At 49.0% G+C, this 20,832-nt stretch overlaps 1 protein-coding gene across 2 annotated transcripts; it reads right to left on the bottom strand.

The window, feature by feature from the left end:
- Window positions 1-1,455: 1,455 nt before the first annotated feature.
- On the bottom strand, window positions 1,456-20,549 carry RAC1 (Rac family small GTPase 1). Of its 2 annotated transcripts, XM_070460443.1 has the most exons (7): window positions 20,270-20,549; window positions 11,614-11,685; window positions 8,850-8,967; window positions 5,497-5,553; window positions 4,122-4,184; window positions 3,252-3,411; window positions 1,456-3,068 (listed from the first exon to the last, which is right to left on the bottom strand). In XM_070460443.1, exons 1-7 carry the CDS (start codon window positions 20,302-20,304, stop codon window positions 2,938-2,940), a joined length of 636 nt encoding a protein of 211 aa, XP_070316544.1. In that variant the 5' UTR covers window positions 20,305-20,549; the 3' UTR covers window positions 1,456-2,937. The 2 variants fall into 2 exon arrangements, with proteins under 2 accessions (XP_070316544.1, XP_070316545.1); XM_070460444.1 differs by lacking the exon at window positions 5,497-5,553 and having other exon boundaries at window positions 20,270-20,540.
- Between the last annotated feature and the right edge of the window lie 283 nt (window positions 20,550-20,832).

Raw genomic sequence — 20,832 nt, 5'->3', positions numbered from 1 at the left:
CTCCCAGTGCAGGGGCCCAGGTTCAACCCCTGGTGACAGAACTAGTTCACACAGGCCACAAGGAAGAGTTCCATGCGGCAATGAAAATACCCTGCATTCTACAACTGAGACCCAGCACAGCCAAATAAATTATTTTTTAAAAAACCCAGAGAGATGTTACTTTCATCCTGGAATTTTAGACTCAACCAAAAAGTATCCGGGTACAGTGAAGTGATTTCCAAAGATACAAGGGCTCAAAAATAGACAACCCACATATTCCTCCAGAAGTTTCTAGAAAATCCATCAAGATGAGAAAGTAAATTAGAAACTTGACTCCTTAGTCTAAGATCCAGAAAATAAAAGATGAATATTAAGAGAAGTGGTGGTCAGAGGGCTCCGTGACTCTAGGGAAATGAAAACTGATGAAATGTCCTGAAAGATCCAGATAACAGATGGAGAGATCGATGTTAAATTATCAAGTACACAGAAAACAAGGTAAATTACTATCCCCAAAGGAACCACGAACTCAAGAAGGGCAGGTCCCGTTACTACCTACCCGGGTGAGCGTCTCTGTGGCCAGGGCAGCGCAGACCCCAGCAGGCCTGTGTCGAGGGAGCGGGAAAGGTGTACTGAGGGTGGGAGTGTCACGAGTGCTGGCGAGAACCAAAAATACGGGCAACAGAAGAGCGCGTGCTTTAACCCAAGCCCTTGGGGGGGGGGGGGGGGGGGGAGGCGCCGTCTGTCACCAGTGGCCAGTGAGGGAACTGAAGCCGTGGGGAAACCCAAGGGGCCGGGTGTGGAGATGTGGGGAGAGCCACGCGCCCAGCCCCTCCCAGTACCTGCCCTCTAAGGTCTGTTCCCTCTGGCTGTTTCCAAGTTACATCCTTTTATGATAAGCTAGTGACCTGGTAAGTAAGAGAAAAGCATATGTTTTAGACATACTGTGGAGTCTGAAGTACCAAGAATTACTTAAAAGAACTCAAAATAGACCCCTGAGGAGGGTGTGAAAAGGAGAGACTAGTTTTTGTAGCAAACCCTTAGAGGTGGTCTTTAAACTACATTATCTTTGATTAAAAAAAGAATAAAGAAAATCGCTTCTAACATGCACTGTTGATGCCATCAATCTAAGTTCAGGCTCCAGGAAGGGTCTGACAGTCTGTCAGCCTCCACCTTACCCAGCTGCCAGCCCGCTTCACCACCAGCACCTTCAGCCCAGAGCTCTGGCCCGAGACGCCACCACACGCATCCCTGTGTGGATATCACCTGAGTCTCGCTGGCCTTCACCAGCTCCGAAACCAGACAGCCCTCATAACCCCTTGTCTACTGGTTCCTCCATCTTCTCCCCATGGAGGGACCACTCCCTGTCCCCCAGCATGAAAACACAACCGTCTCCAACAACCCAGGGTTTTACAGTGAGGCAGGCAGACACTAGACGGTGGTTCCCCACGCTCTCAAGAACTCCAGTATTACTGATCATATGATTCAAGGATTTATTAAGTCATACATGCAAAACATACTGCTAATCGCGTTAGCAAAAGATCAATGTAAAAACACTCCACAATTCTGCAACTGTCAATTTAAAAAATTTTGTTCTAGTGGTTGAAAGGTCCAAGCTCGTATTCTTGCCAGTGGGTAAGTTGTACAGAACTTCGTTAGCACGAGCACGGGGCTGACGGAACCTCACAGACCCCAAGAAACATGGTTAGGGCAAGGACAGGAAGCGTGTGCACGCGGTGAGGCAGGAGGGGTCAGTCGTTAGTCACGGTGCGGTGTCGGTCATCTGGCCAGTGACGGTGAGGCTTACAGTTTAGGAATTATCTGAAGTATCTTAAAAAACATAAAGCTGCAACACGATTTTTACACCGAGTTTACTAGGAAACTAAGGAGAGCACTTATTAGCGTTGAGTAAAGCAACATGAAAACAGGAGTGCACTTTTACTAACCTACAAAAAAATTTTCTAATGCATATTCAGAAAGATTTTATAATACAAGGAGGCATATTGCTCATTAAGAATGGGCTCTATAAGAAAAGCACTTACTAAGTTAGCAACTATGAGGATGACCAGGTCAAAGATGGATTAAATGCCCAATTTCAGAAGGGGTGGGCAGGTTTAGGAAAAGGAAAAGCTGAATAAAACACTCACTGATAATACCGACCTTTCTTTATCTACCGCATTTGACAGAAATTAACCTTTAAAAACCTTTACCCGTGATGCTTTTAACAGTTTTAATGATTACGTGTACAATGTAGTGTAAATTAATCTCCACATTTTGTCAAAATACTGTCTCCATCCTTTGATGACAAGCGTCCCACACACTCCACCCCAGGGCACCCACGGACAGAACTCTTCATCACAGGGAGCACTGAGTTCTGTTAAGAATCTCACAAGAGCTAAAACACTAACTTGTTTTAAAAAATCTCACTACAAAATCAAAAAGACTGATCCAAAGAGCGAGCTGTTAGGCCCGTGCGCGCTGACGTACAGTACAGTGTTAGGTAGTGAACGTGGGCTGCGACATCGTGACTCGTTAGGTGCAGCGTTTCAGGAAGGAGGCTGTGCACGCTCTTCTCGCCTGAAACTTGTCAGCGAGGGTCTGCACCTCCTGCCTCCAAAGCTACAGTCTTCCAGACAAAGGTCTTTCCACAGCTTAGCGCTTAGTGTTCTTAGCCCAACAATGCAACTTAGTTCACAAAGTATTTTGGCAACTCTGAGCAAGAATAGGGGCTTTGAAAAATAAGGCTTTAAGGAAGCTTGTCATTTTAGGGCTGAACTTTAATAGAATGTGAAAGTTTGAACTCTTACACTTTAAACAAACAAAACCTAGAAATTACTGATTGGTTCAAAACGGTTTTATGGAAAAACTAATCTGTAACAAAAACTTGGCATTGAGTGCGAAGGCGCCACCTCTGAGCAAAGCATACAAAGGGTCCTGGGGGGCGCAGTGGGGGGCGGATGTTCACAAGAGCAGGCACTTTCTCTTCCTCTTCTTGACGGGGGGCGGGCAGAGAACCGCCCGGATCGCTTCATCAAACACTGTCTTGAGGCCTCGCTGCGTGAGCGCCGAGCACTCCAGGTATTTGACGGCACCTGTGGGAACACAGCCTCACCCTCCGATCGGGACGTGGTGGCTCCCCCGCCCCGGCCGGAGCACGGAGGGCCCCGCTTGGCGGGGTCGGCCCCCGAAGGCAGGTGGGGCTTCCCCAGCTGGGACACCAGCCTCCACCCCAATGTGAAAACGGGAAGGCACGCGTGACGGTGGGGGTCTCCTACCGATCTCCTTGGCCATGGCCAAGCCCTGCGGGTAGGTGATGGGCGTCAGCTTCTTCTCCTTCAGCTTCTCGATCGTGTCTTTGTCGTCCCTCAGGTCAAGTTTTGTCCCCACCAGGATGATGGGTGTGTTGGGACAGTGGTGTCGCACTTCAGGGTACCACTAGGCGCCAAGACGGAGCGGAGTCACCACTCTCCTTTAGGCACCCCTCGTCAGCTGCACTGCGCGGGGGCCACCCGTGCCCACCGCCCCCCCTCCGCCGGCTCACCCCCCTCCAGGACCACCGCCTGGCTGTCGCGGGATGAGCAGCCTGAGACTCAGGACCCACGACCCCCCGGACAGCTCTACTTCTCAGCGCGAGAGGGGAGAGGACTGCCCCCAGCCACCTGGTTTGCGGTAAAACCCGCGGAGTTCCTAAGTCATGGCAAAATCCCCACCTCCCCCCCCACCCCACATTCAAAGGATGAGCACAGAACTATCCCCACCCCAGGCCTCAGCTCTGCCACTGTGACCCCCACCAGACAAGGCCCTGGGCCCAACTGAAGGGCCTCACCAAACCCCCGCCCCGTCTTCACTCAGTTCATGAAATATGCCAGAGTATGAAGTGTGGTCCTCATTTTTATTACACCAACTCCAAAGTGCTTCATTATTGTCACAAGAAACACAGCACTTCTCAATCAGACCCTGAATCTTCAGCACACTGCGTGCTCAAGGCGTACACCTAAAAAACCTATTACCTATATCAAAACCTGCCTAAGCAGTAGAATTAAGTAACTGAAAGTTTCTATCAGTAAATGGTATTTTATTTTTTAATATTTCTTCCCAAGACTGACATTATGTAACTGAATATTTTCCTAAAAAATCCCACTTACCTTTGCACGAACATTTTCAAATGATGCAGGACTCACAAGAGAAAAGCAAATTAAGAATACATCCTACAAAAAGAAAACACAAGGAGGTTTTGAGAAGAGTCAGCAGCAAGGAAGGCGCTTCGTTTCTACATGCGGCGGGGGGCAAACTCTAAGCCCAGGCACACGCGGCACACAGCAGCCGTGGCGTGGGCCTGCCCCCGACACCCGCAGTGCGGCCAGGCCCCCCAGGCAGGAACAGCGCGTGAAGCGCCTGTCACCAAGAAGGGGAGTGGGGGACAGAACACGCTCAGAGTTACTCAGGCTACATCCAATTCAGATGTAGACTGGATCGGACTGGATCCAACCAGATCAGAGCGACATCCAATTCAGACTCCCAGAGGCCTCTTTCCCACCCTTCCCACTCCAACTGGAATTAACATGATGCTCAGTTACCACACAGGGACAAGGTCAAGAGTCAGGGTCCTACGCCAATATTTCTATTAAAAAAAAAACATTATCTACAAATGGTACGCTTTTCACTAAGCTCCCTATCAGAATGTTAAGTACATTTTCACAAGGTCACAGGGTTCTAGTTAAACTGCTTCTTACAGAACTGCCGTCCAAGCCCAGCACCAAGAGGTTCCCCTCTGGAGGACCGGCAGGGAATCACGGGTAGGCCGAAACTTGGGACGGTCCTGGCACTCCACACGCCCACTGGAGGGGGCACAGGTCTGATCCCCGGTCAGGGAACGAAGACCCCACATGTTGCATGGCATGGTTCCCCAAAAAGTGAAATTTAAGTATCTGCCTAAATGCCTTAGAGTTTCTAAGATGCTCGGTTTATGAAACTTTTCCCTAGAAAACTATGCTACGTGGTGAATGGACACAGTCCCCATCCTAACACCTCCTTTCCATCCAGTTGATCTCTTGCACCTGAAAGGGAAGGAAGAACATCCCACCACAGCCTCTCATCAACGACACTGAAAGGCGAGCGCATGCACAAGCGTGTCCGAGAATCACCGACACCCGGGCTGATCACAACACCCCAAGCAGGGACGGGTGAGCTCCCAAGCAGGCAGCTGCGCCCCTCAAGCCCCGCACCGGACAACGAAGCGGGAGGAAGGAAGGAGCGCCCGCCGTGGGGAGAGTCCCGCTCCCGCCAAGCGCTGGGGCTGTGTGAGCCGCGGGGAGGCCTGGCCCTCGTGAGGGGCAGGAGGCAGAGCCCGGACTGCTGGACTGCAGTCAGAAGGTGGGCTGTCCCCCAAACCCCTCACCTTGAGTAGATCAATAAAAAGCACTCAGGGAGTGTGAGGCTCACCAGGAAATCCTAGGGAAACTAAGTGAGCCCAGAGAACAGTAAGGCTTGAAACTGAGGTCGAGCGAGAATTTTACATACGGCAATCGGCTTGTCTTTGCCCCTGGAAGGTATTTCCTTACCATACGTTTCTCCAACCTAGTAATGCACGAGAACTTTGTTTGAGTTTAGTAAAAAGCGAGAAGAAAGCCAATATAACCCGTTACCTAGTCTTCATCTGAATCCTGTCTCAACCCTCCCAAGGGACCCAAAGCACATGCTGATGCAGCACACCTGTGACGCCAGGCGCCGCTGAATCTTTCCATCGCCCTGGCCAACGGGGCACAAGGAGGTGCTCGGGAAGGTCAGAGAGGTGGAGACCCAGGGCAGGAAATCCTGGGTGGGGGACACAGACAGGCTCCTTCCCCACAGAACTGGCATGGTGCCCACCAAGCCCACGGCTCCTGCTCAGTGTGAAAGGGGCATCCTTCCCTCAACAAGGGCGCCCGTCAGCAACCGCACACCCTCAAAGCTCCCAGGCCAAGGTCTCAGACACAAGCCCAGCTGAAGCCAGCAGAAGAAGCGCCCATCTGTACAGCAGGCCTCCTGGCCAGGACACTATCCCAAAAGGTGGCCGGGTCTGAGGGATGCAACCTCGCGGGGTGCAGCTCGAACCCAGGGACCTGCTCTCCTGAAAGAACAGCGCGGAGGCCCCGAGCATGTGGGGGCCCGCCCGGAAGTGACCGCGCCGCCAGTGTTTATCACCATGCTTTCAACTCACTCCTCTGTTCCCGTAAAAATGGAAAGACTTGCTCTCCAGCAACAAAGAATCTGGAATTCTCAAATCAAGAGAAAGGCAGCTGAGACAACTATTGTAACTTCATCTCCCCTAGGCTTCTCTGATTTACAATCTAGAGCGAAGGTCAGTTTCTCTCACTACCTTTCAGAATCGGGTCCTCGCAAGGCCTGGACGTGATGCCAAAGCTTCACAATGATGCGGAGACTCAGGGGGTCGGCCCCAAACACTTGGTGTCAAAACACCCTCTGCCACATCTGCCCTACCCTTTCCCGCTCTTCAGAACATCTTTCGGATGGAGGAGACAGACTCCTTCCGTCCTACATTAGTTAACACGCCGCAGTCCGCCTGCTCCTTCCTCCTTCCTTTTTCTGCCTGCAACCCAAACACGGCTGGAGGAAAGCGCAGTGCATCAGACAACTAAGGCTCAAGCGTCCCGCTGGCCCTTCTGAGTGGGTCACGGCAGAGTTGAGGATGAGCCAGAGACAGGCCTACAAAACGGACAGCCAAACCAGAGACCGGGTGCCATTTAGTACCAAGTTCAGGGGTTTCTCTTTGCCGAGACAAAATCCAGTGCCAGCTACCATGTCCAGGGCCAGCTCCCCCTGGCAGGACACCAGCCCAAAGGAAGGAGACCTTTCAGGCCCCAGTATCTCAGCACTCAGCGGCTCCCCCTCAGTAACCAACACAACCTGCTCATCCTCAGGAGTCAGGCAGGCCAGGCTGTAACAACCAGCTGGGGGCTCGCCCCCAGGCTCCTAAGCAGGTGGGTCACACGCTGTGGTGCAGGCATAAGAAGTGGTCCACCGCCCTCCCGAGGCAGAGGTGAGAGGTCTAAGTCCCGGCCCCAGGAGGACAACAGCCGCTTGGATTTCAGGCCCCACTCACTGCAGCTTGATGCCATCAGTCACGGATCTAGTGCGCTCAGCAGAGTGGGAATCTTGCCAGATCACCTTGGACTCACTGCAAGTGACTGCCTCCGAGAAAGAGGCCACACCCGTCCCTGGACCTCCTGAGTCACAGGAGGCAGTTCTCCTTTCTCAGAAGTGACCTGCCACCTTCCAGACAGATCCAGTTGGTTGAGGATCCTACTCTACCCCTGGAGAAGGAAACGGCAACCACTCCATGGATGGAGGAGCCTGGCAGGCTATGTAGTCCATGCGGTCCCAAGAGTCTAGCAACTAAACCAGCCAAGCAGCCTACTCTCCCACTCAATGCAAATCCCACTGAAATCTGGACTCAGCAAGCAGCCACTTGGTATAGAGCACTTCCCTAAACATACTGAAGGATTCAAACTTTTTGGTGATTATTGGCTGATTTTTTTTAATTGGCTGATTTTTAACAGATAATCACAGTTCACTTTTATCCACAGATTACCTGAAAAGTCAGCCAATTCAAGCCTCCCAGTTTATGGTTTTGATCTTTGCTTACCACTGTTCCCGGAACTCAGATAAAGGACAATCAGCAAAAATCTACAGCTTGAGGAAACTGTCCTTGACAACTCCTCTAGCAGAAAAACAAATGGAAAAGACAATGACTTCTGCTTGGAAATAGCCATATTTCAAACACAAAAAAACAAGCTCTGGGCAGACTAGAATGAATTCATTCTTTTCACTCACACTCACCCCTCAGAACAAGGGTAATTAAGCCAGTCTCGGGGTGGAGGCTGGCCCTCTGAGGGAGGTCTCCCTGACCCCGAGCCCCCCAAAGGCTGCGTCCTGCAGCCCCCCTTGGAGACAAGGGGGCCCCCAGCTCCACTGGCACAAACACATGGAGGGGCCCGAGGGCAGACGCGCCCGGGGCTGCCTACGAGCTCCGCCGAGACCGCCTCACCCCAGCCTGGGAAGCAGCAGGCAGGTGCCCGTGAAGACGCCTGCCCCGTCACACAGCGCGCGGGGCGGGATCGGAAACCCAGGAATTCGCTCAACTGCCTCTGCAAACTGCCCCGGCCGGCTGGTCACAAAGTTGTCTTCAACACTTAACAAACGAGAGACGAGTGACCAGAAGGAAATACCACGAGTGAGACAACTGCTTATTTAGAGAAAAGTGGCTTCGGACCACGTGGCCACCAGCTCACTGGCCTAACTACAAAGTACAGAGACCGCTGGTTAGCTGATGTGCAGGCAAGCCCAAGCTAACGGCTGTCGGACTGGTCACAGCGGACACATTATAAAACTGAAACTTCCACCTCCTTAAGAAGATATAGGTTCTAAAGCTGCAAAAATATATCTTATAGAAAAACAGTATTAAATCGATAGGATTAGTTACTAACTTGATCTAAAGAAGCCTCATCTTCGCTGCTTAATTTGCGTCTGCAGCACAGAACAATCAGAAAGCAAACTAACCAGGAAACTAACTGTTCTTAAAGCAGTTTTGCCAAAACAAAACTGCACCTATTTCGCATGGCTGTGCTTAAACTACACGGAAGACTGTAAATGCACAGCACCAGAGTCAATACTGGGGATGCGCAAAACGGAGAAACAAGCAGACAAACTCCTGGTCTGCATCTAGGCAGATACTCAGTACTGAAGTAATTCAATGTTATTTGTTATTACTCAGCACACACAAAAGACGGCAATATAGGCAAATCGAGAGGTGGCATGAACTGATGAAACCGTCAGGACGTGCAAAGGACACTAAAATCAGTCAGGCTCCTTACTGTCTGCGGGTAGGACAGGGGGCGTAATCGGTCATAATCTTCTTGTCCGGCTGTGTCCCACAAGCCCAGATTCACAGGTTTTCCATCCACCATGACATTGGCAGAGTAGTTGTCAAAGCTGTGGAACAGAGGGAAAACGGTTAGCCTCCGGCCGCGGAGCCAGGCACCCCTGGGGCTGAGCGGGGCGGGCAGGCGCCCAGCGCAGGGACGTGGGAGCTGGGGTGTGCGGGCACCACTGAGACCCATGCACGAGCCGCATGTGTCTTAACCAGAACAGGTCTCTGGCGGCTCCAGAACCCTGCCTGCCCGTGACGAAGAAGACAGTGAGGTCTCTCCCCAGAAGACAGGCAAGCGCGCGAGTCCCCTTCCAAGCCCCACGGGCTGGGTTTTCCGCGCACACCTGAGTCGCCCTCAGCTAGGGGCCCCCAGCAGGGCTGCAGGGCCGCGTTCCCAGAACACCCCCTGCACCCCCGACCCTGGGCGGAGGCTGGCCCCAGCTGAGCCTCAGTAATCCACCCTGGACCTGTGTGCAGAGTAACACAAGGCAAACCAGATCCGAGAAGCTACTGGGCAATGTCTGCGAAGTGAGTTCACACGTGGGTTTGATTTGAGGCTGCTACACACTAATGAATTACCTATAAGAGGAGGAAGCCCAGAAAGCCGACCGGCTGACAGGGAGAGAGGAGGAGGACATGAAAAAATCGCGCTGAGTGCTGTGGAGTGGTTCACTGACACCCCGCATTCAAGGGAGACCGGGGCAGGTGCCGGGCAGAACACAACACACCAGCCTTTAAAGGCAAGTCCCAGGACTGATTTTCACACGCTTAAGACCAAAGCTTAGGATCTTACTACGCTGTGACAGCAGAGTCACGGTCTGAGTAGGTTGCAGTGATTTATACAAGCTCATGACCGAACCAGCTTTCACACAGAAGAGGTCTCTGCTGCACCTCTACCCAGTGGCAAGAGGCAAGATTCTGCAGTCAGTGGTGCAAAAATGGCATAAGAATCTGCAAGAGAACCAGGTGCTTGCCTCATGCCATACCAAAAATAAACCCCAAGTGAATGAAAGATAAAAACTAGAGTGATAAAAACCCTAGGGGTTGGGGGGGGAAACTAGGGAATATTTTTTACTAAGACACTAAACTCAGGGAAGAGGGAGAATGGCATATTTAAATAAAAATGCAGAGGATATCATGAGTTCAAAGACAAGTGAGAGACAGAGGGATGAGTATTTTTCATACAGAGTTCCACCAGTACAGAGAATTTACAGCGGGAAATAAGCAAGGGATTTTGACAGGCAGTTCACAGAAGATTACGGCAGGGACAGGAAACGCTCACAAGGTTTCAACCTCACCAGTGACCAGAAATGCAAATGCCGCGGTCATCGTTTTCAGCCCGTGTTCACCACAGTAGGTAGGAAAGGGCTGTTTCCGTCACCACTGCTCAAAGTGACAGCATTGGGAATAGCAACTGTGTACCATCTATTGAAACTTAAAACATCCATTTTTCCTGGTTTGCCATAGTTCCTCCAACAATCAATCACGTGTGCACAAAGACGTGTGCAATGATATCTGCACTGCACTGTTTGCAAGTGAGCAGAGTCAGGTCCACCACGGGACCTCCGAGTCATCAACAGCTCTACCTACACATGGAGATGAGGGAAGTCCCCACCACAAATTCTGGACAGTGTAATTCCACTTACACCCACCCACACACAGGACGCTTGGGTGCGAGTGCAGGGCTCCAGGAGGTGAGCAGCGTAGGAACCGAGCACGGATGGGTGGTGAGGATCCCGCCCAGGGTGGAGCCTCGGAAGCTCCCTGGTGACCACCAGAGGTCCTTTTCCATCCCCACCTGAGTCTGCTGCCAAAAAGGGACCCGGCAGCTCAGCAGCCGATGCTCCCATCCGCCCCCCAGCCTACACCCCCCACATACAGCCACCCCCCACACACACAGCCACCCCCCACACACAGCCACCCCCCACACACACAGCCACACCCCCACACACAGCCACACCCCACACACAGCCACACCCACACACACAGCCACACCCACACACAGCCACACCCCCCACATACAGCCACACCCCCCACAGCCACACCCCCCACATACAGCCACACCCCACACACAGCCACCCCCCACACACAGCCACACCCCCCACACACAGCCACCCCCCATATACAGCCACACCCCCCATATACAGCCACCCCCCACACACAGCCACCCCCCCACACACACAGCCACCCCACACACACACAGCCACCCCCCACACACAGCCACCCCCCACACACAGCCACCCCCCACACACACAGCCACACACACCCTGGTTTCAATTCCAAAGCCCAAAAAGTCAACAATGACATGTAACCATTGGACTGCTGGCCAGAAAAGGCCAATTAAAACATAATGGACCTTTTTGTTCCAGTTCCTTGACCCTCTACACAGAAAGCCACTTATCTTAAACTCTTAAGACTATCCAGTCTCTGAACTTCAAAGGTGGTTTAACTTTCATTTCCTAAATATCTGAAAATCAATTAGGAAAGCTGTGTGCTTTGTCATCATGCAGAAACTATATTAAAAAAAGATAGTTATTTTTTTTTAAGTCCAAATAACTTATAATTAGACCTCAGTGACTGAGAGGAAGATTAACCACCTCTCTTCACTTAAGGATTTAGAAAGGCAGAGCAGAACAAAGGTCAATGGAATCCAAAAAAAAAACCACATATCACTCACAAGTTAATCCGGGTTAACTCAGAATACTTACACAGTGGGGATGTATTCTCCAGGAAATGCATTGGTAGTGTAACTGATCAGGAGGCAAGTCTTACCCACAGCTCTATAGAGACAGGAAAAAAAATGGTGTAAGTTCCCTAGTCAACATAAGTGCAATCCTGGCTCTCATTATTCAGTGAAAATAACTTACAGAAAATTCAGGAAGTATGCATCAAATATTAAAGCATTAAAGAAAACAGTTTCTATGACCTTTTATTTAATACTATTTTTATCCTGAAATTTAAAGCAAACAAACTAGAATTGCTCAGAAAGGCAGAGTCCGGGGCTTCACACTGTTTCAGTTCTAAGTGTCTGCACTGGTTGTTGAGAAAACAGTTACTGTAAGCACAAGGCTCCACAGGGACAGCATTTTAGACGGGAAGTCTCGGGATTTCCCTGGTGATCCAGTGGCCAAGACTCAGTGCTGCACTGCAGAGGGCCCGGGTTCAACCCCCGGTCAGAGAACTGCGCCCCAGACGCTGCAGCTATGAGCTCACATGCCACAACTGACGGTCCTGCGTGCCGAAACGAAGACCCGGTGCAGCCAAATACATCGATGAAATAAAAAATAAATAAAATGAAAAAATAAAAAATAAACACGTCTCCTCTGCGAACACCTCTAGAAGGCTTTCATCAAGAATCTGCAAATCTACCCTCAAGTTATTCCGATGAATACTAACAGGCAGACACAGCTCTCCTCTCAAACGTCCCCTGTTGCAAAGTCTGCTGCCTCGAGGGGTGGCTCAACCCTGCAGCCTCCCTCAAGCCTTCCCTCCGGCCTTCCCAGAGGCCAGGTCTCTAGAGAGCGTTTAGTCACCCATACCACCGCCAGCTAATTCATCTGTATTCCTCTGCCTCCTCCCCACCCCCACCCTCAAACCTCACCATAAACTTTTGGAGCGAGCAGTTAACACACTATGTTCCAGACAGATTAAAGAACGGCTCAGGGACAGTGAAGTAAATCTCCCAAACAGCTGTGAAGAGAACTAGCGAGAAAAGCGTAGGAACACAGGAGGGCCTCCCACACATAACTGCAAGCCGGTACAGGGTACCAGGGCAGTGAGGAAAGGCTCCCAACCACTTGAGAGGGGTATCACCCAATCAGGAGACTTTCTGAAGGAGGAAATGGCACTCCAGTATCCTTGCCTGGGAAATCCCCTGGACAGAGGAGCCTGGCAGGATACAGTCTATGGGGTCGCAAAAGAGGAGGACACAACTTAGCAACTGAACAACAAAATCACCTAAATATTAAGTTGATCACTGCACCATTAGCCAACAGGTGCGTGCATGCCAAGTTGCTCAGTCGTGTCCGACTCTTGCGACCCCATGGACTGTGTAGCCCACCAGGCTCCTTGATCTATGGGACTGGATTCTCCAGGCAAGAACACTGGAGTGGGGTACCATTCCCTTCTCCAGAGGATCTTCCAGACCCAGGGATCAAACCCGGCGGCTCCCGCGTTGCAGGCAGATTCTTTACCACTGAGCCAACGCAGACGCCTGGCCGACACGGTCTCCGAACTGTACACCACTCCCACGCTGGCTCTGGGGGCTTCGGAGTCCCTGGGCTCACTCCCCAAACAAGTGCTCCTCACAGGCCCAGCTCCCTGCTCTCCTCTGCGGCTCACCAAGGCCACAGGATACACTGGGGCGCAGGAGTCCTAAGACTCTGCTGTTCAATCTCGACCAACTATCAATTAGGACAACCATAAAGAAGTTAAGTGCCTTTCTATTTTCCTTACACTCTTAGCTTAAGGCAAAAACCTCTCAGCAAGGGCAGATTACAGGCCCAGGCGGTCCTGCCAATACTTGCTTCACTCATAACATTATTAAGGCTTAACAAAAGCTGAAACTCCCCCACCCCAAAGACCTCACAGTCAAACATGACATCATCAGGGGCTGCCGTCCAACTCCTAAAGGCTTTCTAAACAGAAATGACTCACTGGCCATACATTTTGTTAAAAGCTTAGGACGTTAAAAAAATAAAAAAAGAACCTGAATGAGTAGGAGTCTGAGATTCAAAGTCACTGCCCGGATGTGTGACCCACAGGCAGCTCTACCACTTACTGGCTGAGTTTTTTAAGTTTCAACTTCCTTATGCCTTGGTTTTCTCAACTCTAAGATGGATGCAAAACTACCAACTTCATCCCAAAACTATTGTGAACACTGATTCAATTTCAGTCTACACCAACAAACTGCATGGTATGCCAGCAAGTATACTAGGTGCTAAAGACACTGCCATGAACAGGATCTCATGGAACTCATGCAGTTTTAGTAAGCTAAAAAACGAGACACGTGTCCATTACATAACATTTTAGATGTGATGAATGCTGTTAAAGATGTTCTGGAAATGTACAGCGCAGGGATCTAGCCCTGTCTTGGGGGCAGAGGAGGCTGCAACATCACTGAGTGGGACACGGAAGGGAGGAACATTCTAGATAAAAGCAACAGCATGTAGGGAGGCCCAGACTGCAGGAAGGCCAGTAAAACTGAAGGCTGAAGAAAGAAGGGGGAAGTGGCAAAGGGAAGTCTGAGGACGTTGTCACTTCTTCTCAAGACCTGGAACTTGATACTACTTGGGAAGTGACAGAAGATTTTTAGTTGCCAAGAAATCATTAGATTTGCATTTTCAGAAGCAGCCTCTCTGGGCAATGTGGGAAGAGGACTGAAGAGGCTGAGACTGGGGGCAGAAAGAAGGAAGCAGCCGCCGCTCTGTCCCAGGAAGCGATGCTGTGGCCTGGACCGCGGCGGGGGTGTCAGGGTGCAGAGGAGAGGGCTGTCAGGCAGGATAAACACAGCTCACTCAGGGGTTGCAGCGGGAGCTGAGGGGGAGAGCGCACTTGAAGGCTGTGAAGAGTGATCATCTTTTCACACCTGAAAGTGCTGTCGTGTAAAAATGTTAATAGTCATCACCTCCTAAAGTCGCAGGGAAGCAGCTCCGAAGGTTTTAAATGTGGCATTAAAAGCATCACAGTTTCACTTCCGGATCCCTCCGAAGGCTCTCCTATGTATGAGGAACATTACTACACACACCAACTGTTTTAAATCTGCCAGAATCTCTTTTCCCGAAACTGGGTCTTCAGCTGAGGCTTCATCTTTCGCAAGGTTTCGCTGTAAAGGACCCCAAGGCACTGGTATCACCTGATAGTGATTGGGAATTTTATCACCAATCATCCTTTAGATATAGACATGCGTTCTCTAAGAAAATTAGTAAAGTATAAAGCTCTGACTTAAATAAGTACATGTCCAACTTTTGATTTAAATGTTTACTTAATTTTAAAAACAGAGAAAAAGAAAGAAAAGGGTTATTTACCTCCCATTAGTGTTTGTTCACTCCTTTTAAACACACTCCACAAATAAATGCTACAAGCTACAGGCCACAGTCAACAACAGCTCTAGACAAAGTCACGCTTCTCCCACAGGAAGAATGGAAACGGCATCTGGTTAGCCTTTCACTTGACGCTGGCTGCTGCGGAATTTCTTGAAGCTACTATTTACTTTGGAATTTCCAATTTTATACATATAACTGCTCAGTTCACTCACTTTGTAATCTTTTTTCCCCCTCTTTTTCTTTTTAATCTTTGAAAAATGCTGTAACTAGAAAGGGGGCATGAGTCTACTGGGAGAACATTCACATAAGCATGCTTCTGAAATTTAAGGAGTATTTTACTTATTTGTGATAAATAATCACAACTGCTACTAGCTCTTTTACTGGTTAGAAAGTTGACAAGGTAGATAGAACATACTTATTTCCAGGTTCTAAGTGACAGCAAACCACCACAACATTTTAATCTAACAGGAACTGAGCACATATAAGCACATGAAATCAATAAATTCGGAAACACTCGCAATTTCCTCCCATTAAAATAGGGATGGACTATCCCTGGCAGTCCAGTGGTTAGGACTTGGCTTCCACTGCCGAGTGGCACAAGTTCCATCCCTGATCCGGGAACTAAGATCCCCACATGCTGCCTGGAACAGCCAAAAAAAAAAAAAAAAATCCAGGAAACTGAAAAACAAGAAGATTCTGCATTGCATTAAAAACAACAACAAAAACAAACCCACTGTTCTCTCAGTAGGGCAGAAAAAACAGATTTCTCCAGTGACTACTGTAAACCTAAATAAGGAGCCTGTATTGCTGCCTGAAGTATATAGCTCTTTTCCCCCAGTTTTATTGAGGTGTAATTGACACACAGCACTATGTAAGTTTAAGGTGCTTAATTTCTATACATCAGGAAATGATTACCACAGTAGGTTTAGGGAACATCCATCATCTCTTAATGAGCCAGCATAAAAGAAATAGAAAATTTTTTCCTTTTGATGGAAACTCTTAGGATTTATTCTCTCAAGAACTTTCATCTATAAGGTACAGCAGTGTTAATTATCATTTGCTACATTTCATCCCTAGCACTTATTTATAACAGGAAGTTTGTTCCTTTTCACCACCTTCCAATCCCCCGATCCCTAAGAACACCTAGGATCTTAAGAACAAATTAACAGAACAGGACGGAACATGAATTTTAAGTATCAAATATATAATATACTAATACTTATGCATTAACGAAAGACCCTGAATCGAAGTCCTCGATTTGTGCTGAGAAATGGGATTTGGGGACTCTTTACACTAATCCTAAAGGTATAATTACCCAGAGAGTAAGCTCAAAAATTGTATGAATTAACAGAGCAATTTAGTGCTACCAAAATGCAAAACCCTAGCAGCAATGCCCCTGACGTCCTGCCACCAACAGGAGACATCCCCAACCAACTAACAGAAAGCCAGTTGTTAACACCATGGGAGACTCCAAAAAGTTCAGATGCTAAACACTGAAGTTACTAGAACACTCAAGGCTGAAGATGCTACCTCTGACAGAATTTGAATCTGAAGCAGCCATTACTGAACAATGCCCTAGAACCATCTAGCAGCCTAACCCTGGGGTAGCTTATTACATGTGTCAGCTAAAGATGCAGAGTTCAAAATCAGGAATTTATATCTGCGTATTACCCCCATTCTCCTTCCAAAATCAACTTCTGTTATCAAATCCTCTTAAACTATTGCCCCCAAATGGGAACAACTTCCCATGAGATACAGCAAATAGAGCAAACTGTTGATTACAGAATCTAAGTGGTTGGTATGTGAGAGATCAACGCATTATTCTTTCAGCTTTTCCATGTTTGACATTTTTCACATCAAGAAGATGGAGGGAAAAGTTCCATCTGGTGATATGTGCTAACTGCCCTGGGAGCAGGATTGCTGGTGAAACACCCCCTTTGTAGGAAGACTACAATTTTAAGTTAGAGCTTCCTGGTGATGCAGAGGTGAGAGTACAGACATCAGCTGACTAATACAAAAGACAGAGTGTAAACGGTGGCTTTAAGGTTTCTCAGAAGGGACTCCTGACACTCCTCCACTGAACCTAACCCCAAACATTTAGCTGGCATTAATTATCATCTGAAATTAAAATATATATATATAATACAATATAACTGTACCAACCAAGATCAAGTACTAAAAAAAAAAAAAAAAAAAGATCAAATACTAAACGTAAATTCGAGATAAAAACACATGAAGGCAATTCCCGAAGAGCTGAAACAAACTCATGGATCATCCACGGCTGCTTGTTCAATGAAGTGGGCAGGAACCAGTAGTATACATTCCTATCAAGATGACATCATGGAAGGCATTTATCAAGCTCAACTAAAAAAATTCCTGGACAGCAATGTCTAAATTAGACACTGGGCTGCGGAAACCTCTAGTATCTGGAATAAAATGGGGGGAGAGGTTAAGTCACTCACCCCCAGCCCCAAATCAAGCAGTCAAAAAAAAAAAAAAAAACAATTAAAAGTTCATAAATATTTGAGTATGAGATGCTGTCTCACCCAAGTAAAGCTGAAAGAAAATTGGGGGACAGAGGTTCCCCAAATTAGAGTCACAAAACCTTTGTTAAGGACAGAATCAGGCTTCACGGAAGAATTAACAGAATTAAAAAGTATCAAAACTTATCTCACATTTTATACCCAATACCAACTGGATTGCTGTATAGAAAATAATCCATTAGAAGAATATAGGCTAATTGGTGCTAATTATAATACAGTTAGGACATAGCCTTTAACCATAATTCCCAAGAATATTTTTAAAATAAGGATGCTTGCAATTTGTGGAACCTCAACGAGTTTGCCTTCCCTGTTTAAACTGCCCCAATTGCCTGAAATCCCACAACATTAAGCAACTTCTTCCCCTCACAAAGTTTAGACCTGCACTTTACAGCTTCTACAGTTTTTTTAACAAAAATATTCCTACAAGGAATATATTTTATTCAGACAAAAGCAAAAAGAAAAATATTTTTGGTGGAAAAAGTATTATCTAGATTGCTAACTGAAGCAATATTTGCCCTATGTTCACCCCTAATTTAAAGTATTGACAACACAGCTCAAGGTTTTTTTCATAAAGGTACATTTCACTTCTAATGTCAACATCAATGTTCAAATACAGTATTAAAAAAACTGACAGAGGGGGTTTCCCTGGCAGCTCAGAGGTAAAGAATCCGCCTGCCAGTGCAGAGGACACGGTTCGATCCCTGGTCTGGGAAGATCCCACATGCTGCGCAGCAACTAAGCCACGACTACTGAGCCTGCGTTCTAGAGCCGAGGAGCCACTACTCAAGCCCGAGCACCCCAACTGGAGAGTAATCCCCCCAAAACTAGAGAAAAGCCCTCACTGCAACAGAAGACCCAGCACAAACAAAAATAATTCTTTTAAAAAACTGACTGAAACCTCAAGGCCACTATGTTTTATGCCTAACACTCTTCACAGAGCATAGCAGTACCTCAGAGTAATAAAAACAGCAATGATAATCAAGAAATACTGGCATCCAGCACTCACTAAGCACTCGGAAGGGGCCGGGCACCTGGTTGAACCCTCACAATTCCCCTCGAGGCACCTCTCTTGGGGGACGAGTGACCTGCTCACCCAAGTGGTGAGGTGGGGATTTGATCCCACAGGAGGCATTCAACAAGTATTAGACCGCAAACAGCAGAGGTCCACAATCTGTACCTATTGACTGAGTAAACTGACTATATCCTGTGCTTGTATTTTTAAATCTTTCAAATAAGATTATATTCTAGGATTAGATAATGGATTATCAGCGATTTGACTTTTTTAAAAAACTGGCATGAATTACTGATCCTGCATTTTTTAACTTTTAAAGGAAATCCAGATCATTTACAATGTTCCGGAGACAATGACATATGTTATACTTCAGGAGCAGAAGGATCAAAACTTCATTTAAATGAATTTAGTATTTCACCCTTAAACCAATTAACTGAACATCCTCCCCATCTCCACAAAATTAAAGCTTTCTTTCAATGGGTTAAAAAAAGAACAAGCACCATACATATTTCTAAGTAGAAACTTACAATTTCTGATTATCTCGACAAAAGCATGAAGTGTTGATAATCTTTCACATTTGTGAGCCTGACAAACCATACAGAGGGCATCTTTTAAAAAAAAAAAAATCAGTTGTCTGATTGTGTTCAAGGATCTGAATTAGATACAGAAACAAATTCAAATGTCTAATTTACAACGATCTTAAGAAACCGAGATCTCCTAAATTCATCCAGAGGCAAGAAAGCACCATTGACCCTAATGACAAGTTTGGGGAACAGGGATTCCACAACTCTCCCTTCAACTTCACAAGACTCCAAATAGGTGCCAGTTGCATTCTGACTTTGTTGCAACTCGTGGAGCCTCCCTGTTAACTCTACTCCAGCAATGAGGAGACGCACAATTTTGCTCCGATCACACTGAGATTCTTGTTTCAAGGGGAGAAAAAAAAACTGCATAAGACAAGTCTTGTCTTCCTCGAGGGCCTGGATCCACCACAGACAGTAATGAAAAGAAATGCCTTGAGTCACAGGGCAGCCCGGCTCAGGGAGCCTGTTCTGCGACACCCCATACCTAATGCATGAAGCAGAGACCAATTTTTCTTTTTTTTTTTTTAATGATCCCATCACGTTCAGAGAAAGGAACAGTCTTAATCACACCCAGCTCCTCGCAGCTAGAAATCCTAAGTTTCTCCACCTTAATAGCCAACAGTCACTTTTTAAAAAATCAGAAAAGTGTCTAAGTACCAGAGCAAGGCACCCCCGGTAAATCAGTTGAGGGTCCCCACACCAGCCCGTGCGTGTACAGACTCCTCCAATACGACCGACCAGAGACCGCCGGGACCCACGGATGGTCTCAATGCAGCTCGAGAGGTTAATGGGAAAACCAAGAGAGAATTCTATTTTTTCTTTTTTTTTTTTAAAGAAAGGCAACTCCCTGAACCCACCCAATCTTCAGGCAAATGAGGGTGGGTGGCGGCGCCGGGCGAGTTCTGCCGGGCGGTCAGAGGGCCCCGGAGAAAACGGGAGGGTGGAGTTCACTTTCCCTCCCGCCGCCGATCGCCGATTCCCTCCCTCCCCCACCAAAAAAAAAAAAGAGCCGGAACCAGGCCCGCGCCGCCCGGTCCGGAGGAGGGTGGCGGCTCGCGCCCCCAGCCCCGCGCCCCTGGCCCGGGAGAGGCCCGGCCGGGCCCCAAGCGAGCCCGCGGCGCCCGCCCGCCGCCCGGCCCCAGCACCCGGCGCTCGACCCCGGGCCCGGCGCGCTCACTCACCCGTCTCCCACCACCACACACTTGATGGCCTGCATTTGGGCCGCTCGCTGGGCCGCGGCGGCGGCGGCGGCCGGGAGCTAAGGAGAAAGGCGGCGAGCTCGGGGAGAGGCGGGCGGGCGGGCGCGCGGCTGCGGGCGGCAAGGCGCGGGGTGCCGGGGCCGCTGTCCACGCCGCCTCGCCCTCCGCCGACGGAACGCCGGAGCCCAGCAGCAGCCACCACCCAAAGCTGGGGAAAACTGCAGAGAAACAGGAAATGGCCGCTCCACTCACATCCGGCCTCCCCTCCCCCGCGCCGGCGCCGCCGCTCCCAGGCTCCGGGGCGGGGCCGCTCCCGCCCGCGCGGCTCCCGGACTCCTCTGGGCTTCGGGGGACGCTCGGGAGCGTTCGGCAACGCTCGGCTCCGGCCGCAGGCCGCGGGGCTCGGGGGTGGGCTGGGCCTGCCGCCATCTTTGTGCGCTCGGGTTACGGTCCTGACCCCGCCCCGCGCCACCTGCCCAGGTTCTACCAGGAGGACCCTGTCTTCCAGAAGCCGGTTCCCCCAGCCCCCGACCATCTCTTGTGGG

Source organism: Odocoileus virginianus, chromosome 33 (assembly GCF_023699985.2).
Source record: "Odocoileus virginianus isolate 20LAN1187 ecotype Illinois chromosome 33, Ovbor_1.2, whole genome shotgun sequence".
In the NCBI taxonomy this organism is placed as follows: Eukaryota; Metazoa; Chordata; class Mammalia; order Artiodactyla; family Cervidae; genus Odocoileus; species Odocoileus virginianus.
The sequence above is the reverse complement of the archived record's forward strand: the minus strand, read 5'-3'. Positions and strand labels throughout refer to the sequence as shown.

What these genes read in the sequence shown, in the direction of transcription:
- RAC1 (XM_070460443.1), bottom strand. Translation starts at nt 20,304, where the DNA reads ATGCAGGCCATCAAGTGTGTGGTGGTGGGAGACGG. An exon ending in GGAGAATACATCCCCACTGT is followed by an intron (nt 8,968 to 11,613) that starts GTAAGTATTCTG and finishes TCTGTTCCACAG; the next exon opens with CTTTGACAACTACTCTGCCA. An exon ending in CCCTGTCCTACCCGCAGACA is followed by an intron (nt 5,554 to 8,849) that starts GTAAGGAGCCTG and finishes GTGCATTACTAG; the next exon opens with GTTGGAGAAACGTATGGTAA.